This window comes from Dendrobium catenatum, unplaced genomic scaffold (assembly GCF_001605985.2).
Source record: "Dendrobium catenatum unplaced genomic scaffold, ASM160598v2 fragScaff_scaffold_1016, whole genome shotgun sequence".
Lineage (NCBI taxonomy): Eukaryota > Viridiplantae > Streptophyta > Magnoliopsida > Asparagales > Orchidaceae > Dendrobium > Dendrobium catenatum.
In genome coordinates, this window is record NW_021319478.1 from 908,779 (window position 1) to 920,517 (window position 11,739).

General features: G+C 35.0%; 2 protein-coding genes across 2 annotated transcripts in view; one reads left to right on the forward strand and one right to left on the reverse strand.

The window, feature by feature from the left end:
- The first annotated feature begins 2,601 nt into the window (after nt 1–2,601).
- On the forward strand, nt 2,602–3,721 carry LOC110105850 (trihelix transcription factor ASIL1). Its single transcript, XM_028697843.1, has one exon. It carries the CDS (start codon nt 2,737–2,739, stop codon nt 3,523–3,525), a length of 789 nt encoding a protein of 262 aa, XP_028553676.1. The 5' UTR covers nt 2,602–2,736; the 3' UTR covers nt 3,526–3,721.
- A 3,564-nt stretch (nt 3,722–7,285) lies between these two features.
- LOC110105852 (ABC transporter G family member 11-like) overlaps nt 7,286–11,739 on the reverse strand; it is a 6,785-nt gene continuing 2,331 nt past the window's right edge. Inside the window, 8 exon segments of the mRNA XM_028697848.1 lie at nt 7,286–7,387; nt 7,473–7,619; nt 8,730–9,178; nt 9,181–9,340; nt 9,606–9,692; nt 9,831–10,022; nt 10,520–10,648; nt 10,761–10,847. Coding sequence (XP_028553681.1) covers nt 7,286–7,387; nt 7,473–7,619; nt 8,730–9,178; nt 9,181–9,340; nt 9,606–9,692; nt 9,831–10,022; nt 10,520–10,648; nt 10,761–10,847 — 1,353 coding nt within the window.

Sequence of the window (11,739 nt, forward strand, 5' to 3'; positions counted from 1 at the left end):
TTTTTTTTATGTTTGTGTAGAATGAAAGCAAATTATGTGATTGGAAATTTTAATTTTGTTTGGGACGGTTTTCTTACTGTTTTTTAAAGTAGCTTTTCAATAAAAAAAGTTTAACTTTTATACAAAAAAATTCCTTAAAAAGTAGTTAAAGAGCCGTCCCAACCGAAACCTTGTTGCAATTGCTTGACTACAACCAACTTGCACAACATGTCAGTTACGTAATAACCGTATTTGTACAGACAAAAGATAAACGTTAAATATAACAAACACAACAAGTCAACACGAATCAACATATAAAACAAAATATGCATAAAACATCTTCAATAAGTTAAAATATAATTTTGTGTACAATTGACTAATTAAAGCTTTCAAGTAAGCATTATATGTAGCATCCTCTATCTAATATTTATAAATATTCAAAATGAAAGTAGCAAAAAATAAATAAATAAAAAATTCTAATTGTCTTTATAATCAACCTCCTCCTTCCATGATCGTCTTCATCCTTTCGTCTTTTGTTTTGCGCCCATCTTTCAATATGTCATTGTAATGCTTCTTAAAGCAGTTTTTAGTATAAAAATGAAAAATTATGTATTAGAAAGCTGCTTTAAAAAGCAGTAAGAAAATAGTCCCAAACGAAACCTTAATGTAGTAGGAGCCCCATACAATGTCATGAATCCACGATGGCCGAAAGCCTTTGGTGTTGCTTATTAATCCAAGAAAGTGCCTTCGATTTGCTACAAGAAGGGGTGGGGCGACAAAGAGGGGCAGGATGCAGTGCACGATGAGAAGTAATATTGTGTGATTGAGAGGGACAATGTCAGAGGTTTAGGCTTGTTGCTGTTCATAAATGAGCCAGCTCGAACTCACACAATAAAGCTCGAGCTCAAGCTAGAACTAGACTACTTATTCAAGCTCAAGCTCAAGCCAGTGGTGGATCAAGCTTGCCTAGTCTCGTTGACACCCCTACATGTCATTATGCAAAGATGAAGTCATGGTGGTTGATATTTTGAATTTGAAGTAATAATGTAATGTTATTAATAATATGTGTTTGGGATAATTTTTTTTTTAATATCATTATTTGATTTTTGCTATATTTTAATTTGATTATAATTTTGTTATTGCTTTTCAAATTAAAATTATCATGAAATAACTATTTTATAGTCAAATTTATTGAAGTGTTAAAATTATAATAAAATTATTATTCTTTTTTACAAGGGAAAAAATTCCATTATTACTCAATCGCAAACATCGCAGGCCTAAGACTCAACAAATTATATGTTTGACCTTCTTATTTTCATCGATTAAAAGAGTCAAAATTACATTTATTTTCCCGCAACGTGCCAAATTTTTTTTAAATAAGGGCCCATTGTGACGGCTACACAGCTCTCTAAAATTAATTATCAGAAAATAAAATTTTTGTGGTAGTTGAGAGAGTTTTATGTACTAGTCTTATATGAAATTCTTATACGCACTAAGATAACAATAATTCAAAGGAGAATCATCACTCTCTTTAATAAAAATTTAAATAAATACTATAAGCATAAGAAATATGATATTAAACTATAAAATAAAATAGGCATTGATTACATTGTTTCGGGTTATTCTGTGAAATTAGATTGTGTCAGTTAGTTTGTCGAGGTTGCTGGCGGTGCGAGGGGTCCTCATTTTGCTTGGGTTTCGACGCTGTGAATCTGAGCGCCCCAGCATTGTATATCCGAGGGAACCGATGTTGTTGTGTACATGAGGGACTCAATGCTCCATTGGTCGCCGAACAATTTTCTTTATAATTAATAGAGAGTGTAGCGCCACAGTATTATCAGACGGATCAAATGACAGAGGTTAGAGCATCGTAAAGCTTCAAACAAGTGCCGCAGCGCTTTGAGGCGGGCTAGATAGTTTTCTTCCTCATTTTTCTCAAGGGTGTAGTCCCTTGGTAGTATATAGAGGCTTTTCTCTTTTGTATCTTATGTGAGAACAATGTAAGTGAGAAGAGAAGGAGAGAGCGAGAGAGAAGAGAGGTGTGTACTTATTTCTCCCAATTTTTATGGTAGATTTCTTGGTGAGGTGTGACTCCGTGGTTTTTTTTTTCCCGATCTCGAATTATTCTACGTTAAATCTTGGTGTCATTCACTTTCTACTGCATTTTATTTTTTCGTGTTTCTTTGATTGGTGTCTGGTTTGAAGTTGTTCACGTGTCGAATTATACCTCGTCTAACTTACATGCCACTATATGTGACTTAGGATTTGATTGTGACAACTTTCTATCTATTTTGCTTTTAAGATAATAATTGCAATTTCATTTGTCTATTACTTTCTCAATGATTGTGTGTTGGCTTTTTTTACAAAATTAAGATGGTCAATTTTATATTTCTATATCGCTGTGGGTATTTTAGGACGCAATAAATAATATTTTATTTTAAGATATATATGATTACTTCATCATTTCATCATTGTGTTGTTATTCACGAAAATGCCATTTGGATCCAATATAGTTATATACTGCTTCTCGCGAAGCTCTCGCCAAATTTCTCCTATGAGTTTTTCCATTATTATTTATTCTCAAAATTCTATTTACAATATTGCAGGCGCGCGAAATAAAATAAAATTAAAATATTAAAAAAAAAACTCCCTATCCACCTATCCGGTCAAAATCACCCACCACCGCCACCGCCGCACCCACCGCCTCTTACCAATGCCCTCCCCTCTTGCTCCGCTACAAACCCTAGTCCCAAAGTCATGACGGCCGGCGGATCATCAACTCTGGCGGCAGGAGTCGCCACCGCGGTTCCCCGTAAATTCAACCCAGGCTCGCCATGGACGGACCAAGAGACGGGTCACTTGATCGATGCCTACGAGGAGAGATGGTACTCCCTGAAACGCGGCCAGCTCAAGGCCCAACAATGGGAAGAGGTCGCCGCTGATGTCGCCACTCGATGTGGCTTTACTATCCCCTCCAAAAACGGCACGCAGTGCCGCCACAAGATCGAGAAGCTCCGCAAGCGCTATCGCTCCGAGCGTCTCCGCCCCATAAGATCCTCTTGGCCTTTCTTTGACCGGATCGACCGTATGGAGCGCGGGCCGTTACCGATCTCCGCACTGCCGGCCTTCTCTGAAGAGGATGAGGATTCCGGAGAGCCGCGCGGGAGCAACACGCGGAGCATTAATGGAATCCTGCGTGAGGCGGTGCCGTGGAAGGATTCTAGAGTTTCGAGAAATTTAGGGAAGAGGAAGAGACTAACCGAGGAGCAGGAGGAGGATGAGGAGGAGGAAGATGATGATGAGGAGAACGAGGAGGACTATGGCGGTGATGTGGGGGAGATAGCGGCGGAGTTGAAGAGGTTTGGGGAGGGTTATGTGAGGATGGAAAGGAAGAGGATGGATGTTATGAGGGAGATGGAGCGGGAGTGGATGGAGATGGAGGCGAAAAGGATGGAGATGATCATGGAAGCGCAGCGGGGAATTATGGAGACCATTGCAGGGGCGTTCTCGAAGAAGTCGAAGAATTCAGTGGATATGCAAGGGTAACAGGTAATTTCCCCCCCTTCAACGCTCCACCGGACTTGGATTTTTCATGAATTGAGTGTAAACAAGCACTGTTTGACGAGGAGATTTGTTCATTATGCCCTCCCTGTCAGCTTTTTTTTTTTTTTTAAGTATATTTTTGGTTACTTAAAGAACTATTTTTTAAAAGAGCAATTTTTAGGATGGAATAATTCTCTCAGATTTGAATTGATTTTGGATTTTGATATGACATCCTCATGCTTAACTGGTAAATCAAATGGTTTTATACTCTTATAAAGGCGTTATAAATACTGGTTATAGTGATCTATAAAGTGGTTTACGTTTGCTTTTCTGAAATTTTTGGCTGCACTACATAGAAGATCTTTCTGCAGAGGTAAACATGGTTAGAACCTGAGCTTTTAAATGCTAGAGAGATAAGAGTTGAGTTGATTGAGTGGAGTATCCCAGAGACTTGAGGTTCGTTTGCACTTTTCTAAAATTAACAGAGATACTGAATATTACTTATGCTGGCAAAAAGAGAAGCAACGATGGCTTTCTCTATGCATTTTTGTTATGTTTGGAGCATGGCAATGAGAATCATAAGAAAACTGTACATATTACTTAATTTATAGCTCATCTTTCATTATCAATAATTCTCAGGTTAGTTTTGCACTTCTAGTATTTTATTTAAATAGATTTTAGGTTTCTTAAGTTTAGATTTCTAAGCGAAGATATATCACTTAATAGGTAAAAGAGTTCATTTAGGATTACTGTGACTTTTTATAAATGTAGTTGTAAAGCTGTTGAAGAGAAAATAATTCTTTTTTGAAGTTATTGTGCTTATTATATATATTTCTTTTTGGAAAAAAAGTCAAAAAGCAACTTTTTTATAGTTACTACATATTATTAGATTTGGTTTTAAGGTTTTACTATAGAAATTTGAAAAAATAGCAAGAAAGAAATGTTCAAATAGAATTGTGGCATTGATCTTAAAAGTAAAGCAGTGAAGGTATCCAAACAGACCTTAAGTGAATGATTGCCCAGTTGGGTATTCAAATAGATGGGAAATATTAATAAGAGCCTTTAAAGCATATAAACCGTTAAGAGATTAAAAAAATGATTTTACAGAATATGCGGCACATGAGCAATTTATAGTAAGCATATAATGTTAAATAAAATGAAACATATTTATCTTTATGAATTTTGCTTTCATACAATCTTATATGTGTTACTCAGTTGATATAGCTGATAAATTTTTAGTTGCTCTTCGTGCCGTTTCCTCTTGCCATCAGTTTTTGGCCTTGCCTTCTGTTGATGCACTTAAATATTTGAAAGCTATGAAAGAACTGTCTAATGAGAAATTTCTCCTCTGCTGATTTCAAGTTGTTCTTTTAAGTTGATTCTATTTGTTTTTGGTATTTACTTTTTTTTTTGTATGTTATATGTTTTCCTAAATGTTGCTTATGCTATAAAAAGTGTTACATCTCTCTTTTGTTTGTTTTTGTGATAGTAACACAAAACTTAAGGTGTGCAGTGTTTCTTTTTAAATTCCCTTTTTGGGCATGTATAATGTATGGTACAAAACTTGCATCATTTTCAACTTTAATGTTTATTTTTAACGATAGTTATAGGACTTAACATTCAGTTGATAACCCACTGATGCTTGGCTTGGTTGGTGGTCGAGTACGGTTGGGAATCCCCCAACCCGTGTTCGATTCCCCTCGGGCGCTGCCGCCCTCTTAAGTGAGGTCCCAATAAATGCGGGCCATGAGGTTATGTAGGAGTGGGTGCCTCTTCCAGGTCAGCTGAGGGATTAGTTACGCCGCTAAGCGCCTCACAAGCTGAGGTGGCAGCAGGTAAATACTCCCGTTTCCAAAAAAAAAAAACATTCAATTGATAAAATTTCTTTTAATGGGCTTGGTTAGTTGATTGTGCTTATTATTTATAAATAGTTAACATTGAAATTCACATTTCCTTTCACGTCATTGGAATGAATATATCATGTGATGATTTAAATCATGAATATGAGTAACTTTTCTTACTTGGTTTCCTCTGCTGTATGCAATTTGAATGTCTAGGGTCATCAGAAAAACAAATAATGTGCATTGATTTTGTTTGAATTGTCTTCATATCAGTCTTTTTTTTTTATATTGTTACGAACATGCCTATGATGATGATCCTTATAGAGAACGAATGGTGTTTTCTAATAGTCTTGTTGATGTGGTTAGAATCCTGTGTTGGTTAATCCTATAATTTTTGCTTAAGGGGTCTCAGTTTTTCTCCGAACATTATTTTGCTATTGCTATTCTTCCACTGCTTCAGGCTATGCATGTCTACTTTAGGAGAAATTATTCCGTGCGGAGTCTGGACAGTAAAGAACCGTCTAGATGTGAGTGTACACAATATTTGTTCACACTGTTTATAAAAAAAAACATCAAACTAAATGCAAAATTTTACTCGGTGTACACACTGTGTACACTCACATCTTGACGGTTCATTCTCCGCACGGAATAATTTCTCCTACTTTAGACAGTGCCGCTAAATGAGGTTTTTCCTTTGCATAGTATTGGGAAGTACCTGTAATTGTTGGTGCTGTTTTGCTGCTAGAGCTTGTGCTTACATTGTGAGTTTCTGCTGTTTTTCTATTTTCTCCCTGTGATTGCAACGCTATAGCAAGGGATATGAGATTATCTGCTGATGAGGTGCACCTTGGACTGTAAATGGAATCGCTCCTTTGCTGTAGACTTGGGGCTATTTCCCTATGCCTATCTTGTGATTCGTAATACTGTTGGAAGACACGGGACCTGCTGTTTTTGCTCTGGTTTGGGCTTCGTTTGGGACTGTTTTTTTATTACTTCTTGAAGCAGCTTTTTAGTATAAAAATTAAAATTTTTGTAGTATAAAGCTGCTTCAAGAAGCAGTAAAAAAGCCATCCTAAACGAAACCTTGATTTGAAAGTCGATATTCTGCTACAGACTGTAGCAGAATCTAGATTGTTGATTTGTGGACTTAGCTGATTTCCGGATTTTAGGAGCTGCCAACTCTCATTTGGTTTATAATGACATGGGCCTTCATGCATGCAAACATCAACCTATTGCCAAATAAAATTTCAGATTTTCTCTCAAACTTATATGTATTTTGAGTGCAGTGCAAGTGCTGACCCCAGGCTTTGATCTTCTATTTATTGACTTTCATCTTTATTTAATTTCTTTCATTTGCATACTTGAGAATGGTTTGGCTTGCATGATTGAAATTTGATAAAATCTGCTACAAATTTTTCTTCTTTTAGCGTGTGAAATTTTTAGCGCTAGTTATCATGCTTCGTATCATTTTTGTCTTTGACATGATTTGCATGAAAATTTTTTAAGGAAAGTTGATTTTTATTTATAACAAATAGAAGTTTGTTTCTAATGAGAACAAGAGATGTATAGAATTCACAGGTTGTAAGGTAATATTACATATGAATCTTGTAGGATTTCCTATATAAACTGGTAAGAATTAATTGCTAGAAAGGCACAATCATATAAAATCATAGAGTTCATAGGGTGTTCATGAATTGAAATTTGATAAAATTTATTTGTGCAGTCTAACCATCACTATATTTAATTTGACTTTCTTTCACTAATCTGCCACAATATCTGGTATTTTTCACAGTTTCCATCTTCTTTTGTGAATTTACATCCTAAATTTTACTTGAAAATTCTATGCATCTTGATCCAAATGCTGTTGTTAAGGATGAGATTAGGTGCACTATTGATGGTAGATATTAGATCTTTCTTAAGCATTAGCGTGATTGGCGTCTAATGTAGATGGTAGCACTGATGCTTTGGGAGAATATTGCAGCTTGTTTTGCATCATGAGTTACTGTTATTTCCCTATTTGCTCCCTGCGATTGGAGTAATTATTATGTGTGGAGACCGGACACAGAATGCGGTCTGGAGACCAACCAGAATGCTCCACGTCAGAGGTACCGAGCCGTGGTACCAACTGGTGCCGAGCAGTACTGCACCGTGGTACCGAGCAGTACCGCACCGCAGTACTGAGCAGTACTGCACCGCGGTACCGAGCACAGGGATGTTGCGATGCATTCTGGTTGGTTTCCGGATGGCGTTCGGTGTCTGCACATAATAATTAATCCAGCGATTAGTGCATCACTGCTTGTTTCATTACTGCTTCTCACTAGTTTCATTACTGTTTGTTTTCTGTTTCAAAATACGATTTCACAAATATCTCACATTATTTACATGATTCATATGCTATTTCTTCTCTATAAATAACACAAATAAAATATTAATCTAAGATTTAGAATAATGAGATTATTACCTTTCATATTTATAATATATCAATAAATATAAATATTTATAGTAATATAATGGTACAATTTCATTTTTTTTTCATATTCTTGTAAAGTTGGCTAGATTGTTCTGTAAAAATCTAGATGGTTTATACATACTAAATAAAATTTAGAAGAAGATTCACTCATAAAATGGATCAAACTTCTTAGAAGAACAAAAGAATAGAGGTTTGACCTTACATAAAATATATGAATGTTCTAAGAAATTGATTTGAAGTTGTTTGGTGGTTCAAAAAATGCTTAGGACATTGAGTGAAGATTTTTATTCAAATTTGGCACCATATTATAAAATAAAAAATATTAATCTAAGATTTAGAACAATGAGATTATATCCTTTCATAGTAAAAAAAATGTTTGATCAGACAATTTTTTTTTCTTACAACTGACCTTCTACCAAATGTACTTTAATTGATTATGGCTTCATTTGGGACCGTTTTTTTATTGCTTTCTAAAATAATTTTTTAATATTAAATATTTTTAAACTAAAAAAAATGTACTAGAACACAGTCAAAAAGTAGTAAGAAAGCCGTCCCGAATGAAGCTTATATTGACTCAAACTATATACTTAAGTGATAAAATAAAGATTTACCTAAATGTGGCAGATTATCTAATCGGGGCGATCATATCTGATGATTCATCACTATCATGCCCATATCTAATTGTTAATAAGATATTAATTAATAAAACACTTATAATCATAATAATACAATGATCACAAGTCTCTATTTTCTTGAAAAATAATAGCAATGGTAGCCATTACAATATTCTTTGAATATAAGCATTTTAAAAGGTTTATCAAAATAGCTTGGGGATTTTGGAAACTTAATTAAGAGCAATTGTCATTTATTGATGTAGACTCTCTTGGAGCCCTAACCATCAACCTCTTTAGCATAGGACTTGCCTTCTCCCGCATCTCCAAAATCACCAAGAAGAGAAATCTATACAAGAGCACCATCCCAAGCAAAATTCCCAAATCAACCCACTTTGAGTATCCTACTTCCACTTGCCATGTGTCCCTTAATATTTCCTCTCCATTGATTGTAGAAGGCCCCCCTGCCTGATTTTTAGGAAATGTTAAACCTATAAACTCGTTTTTATAGAATCCTTGATTTGCGTATTTGTGAAAAGCAATATAATACATTGGATAACGCCACAGCGGTTTCGGCAAATCATTTGGTAATCTAAAAAAACCTCCATTAAGGATCATCACCCCTTGAATCCCAGCACCGGTGATGATACCCATCAAAAAATCAGGAACAATGCTAGCAACTATCATCATCAGACCTTCGACAAGCATCATGCATGAAAATAACACAAGCACAAATAGATAAAATGATCAAATCTATGTTGTAGTCCTACTAAGTAGTAGGCTATGGCTCCTGGGATGACTGAGATTAAAGCTAGGTAAGGAGTTGCAGAGACTGTGTTGGCTATTGTGAAGGAAGTAACACCGTAATGTCCATTTAATCTCTCTCTTTTGAAGATCTGCAAAAATGCATTTTATTTGAGATCTACTAATATCATATCTTGCATTAGAAATAGACTCTTATACTTATCACTCAAAAAAATAGGATTACTTGGTATGAAGCAACTTATGCTCCATTTGGGATGGCTTTCTTATTGCTACTTAAAGCAGCATTTTAGTATAAAAAATTAAAATTTTTATACTAAAAAGCTGCTTTAAGAAGCAATAAGAAAGCCGTCCAAAATGGAGCCTTAATCTTGTTAATTTTTTAGTAGATTCTCTAACCTTCATGTCCTCTACAAAGGATGGGAAGCCACCAATTGCCATGAATGTAAGGAATGCAGCTATAAACATAAGCATAGAGCCTCTAGCCTGAAAATAATGGTGAAAAACTCATCAAATTAGCTTTCTAGCTATAATCATTTAAGATTATTAACCTTTCATAATCAAATTAACATAATTAGCATAATTTAATATCAAATTTGGGAAAAAAAATATTAATCACTCAACCTGAATAGAACCGAAACTATGGCCCACGTGATAATAAATTGTGCCAACACACAAACAAAGAGCAACATAGATAGCAAATCGCAGCCAATAATAACCCAAATCTCTGTACATATTAACAAATGATCTTCTTGTAAGGACTGAGCACTGCTTCAGGAAGCTAGCCTGCCTCCTCTTTCTCACAGCTTTTCCTCCCTTACAGCAAGAAAAAACAAATGTATTTTTAGCTCATGGAAACTATAATTAATATATGAATTATATATTGTTTTCTAATCTTAGGGGCTGTTTGGTAGCAGGATTTAGGTCAGATTTGAAGCGGATTTTAGCGAAATCCAGCCAAACGGCCTAAAATGCAAAACCAAAACTCAAGGAAAATGAAATCCGCCATAGACGGAAAATTCTGCCTTTTCGTGTTAAATCCTGGATTTCCGAAATCCTGTTTTTTGCCAGATTTACGAAATCTATTGGCTTTAGAGAAAGATTACACTTGTTAAATCCGTTTTATAGACAAACAGTCACACATGATTTAATAGGATTTATCATGAATGTTACCAAACAATTTTCAGGATTTAAACCCCTCAGGACTTCCGAAATCCAGATTTAGCATATTTACTAAATCTTACTTAAATCAAATCATGGTTGCTACCAAACAGCCCCTTACTTAAAAGGAAACTGTATAGTTTGGTTTATACCATTTCACGAATCTTAGCAATCTGTGTTATTGCTTGTTTTGAAACCATGGATGAGCTATACGACTGGACGAGGATCTCAATGGCTTCTTCTGTGGTAGTGAGCTCAGCTTCAGGTCCTTCTTCAATGTCCTATTCAACAGGTAATTAACGAAGGTTAAAGTTAATGATGGATTAATTAGTAATTAAGGATTACACTAAGAGTTAATTAACGAAAATGGTAAACAAAGAAATGCTAACACACCCGGTCAAAATCCTTGTTGATAGTTTTTAGGTAGTGGTCTGAGGGATTTTTAAGGGATGGAATGGGGAAGCCATTCGAAGCGAAGAACTGCATATAGTCATTAAGAAAACAAAGCAATTAACGTATTTGTCAAGACTAATTAAGAGAGAGATAAAATCTTATTAATTATGTGCTAAAAGATCTGTGTTGGTAGTTATATTTTGTATCTTAGGCTTCGTTTGGGACGGCTTTTTTATTGCTTTTTAAAACGGAGTTTTAGTACAAATTTTTTTAATTTTGTACTAAAACTCCATTTTAGAAAGCAATAAAAAAACCGTCCCAAATGAAGCCTTAGTGTTGGACAAAAAACCAGCGCACAGATAAAATGTTATAGAAGACCATAAAATTTTTAATGTGGAAACACTACATGAAAATTGGTTGGACAAAATCTGTCGGTAAACATGAAATTCTGCATGTAAAATTCGGTTTCTAGTGAATTTTTGGCGAAAAGTTGTCCGAAGGTAATTCGCGCGTCGGAGATTTTATTCCGTCGAAGAAAATACACCGGAAATATTTCCGGTGAAATGCCAAAAATTACCTCTACTAAGTAAATTTTCCCTTTTGATTTGAGGTAATAGTTGAAGAAGTAGGCTATTTGATGACAAATATCTTATTTTCCCTTTTGATTAGCACTAATCTTAAATTACCTCTACTAAGTAAATTTGCCTTAGTTAAGTAAAATATAAATTTTAATATATAGCACTAATTCCAAAGCAAATTTAATAATTTTAAGACCCATCCTATTCATATTCCTAACATAAGATTTTATTATTATTATTGTTATTAGAGTACAACTTGATGATTATTGATACGACGTCACAAAAATTAGCTTGATCGGGCACGAATCTCGAGGCAAAAGCTAGTTGGAAACTTCAAAAAATTAATTCCGATAGCACTCGAACTCCGATTTTAGCGAACTTATAGTCAAACTGAGCATCTC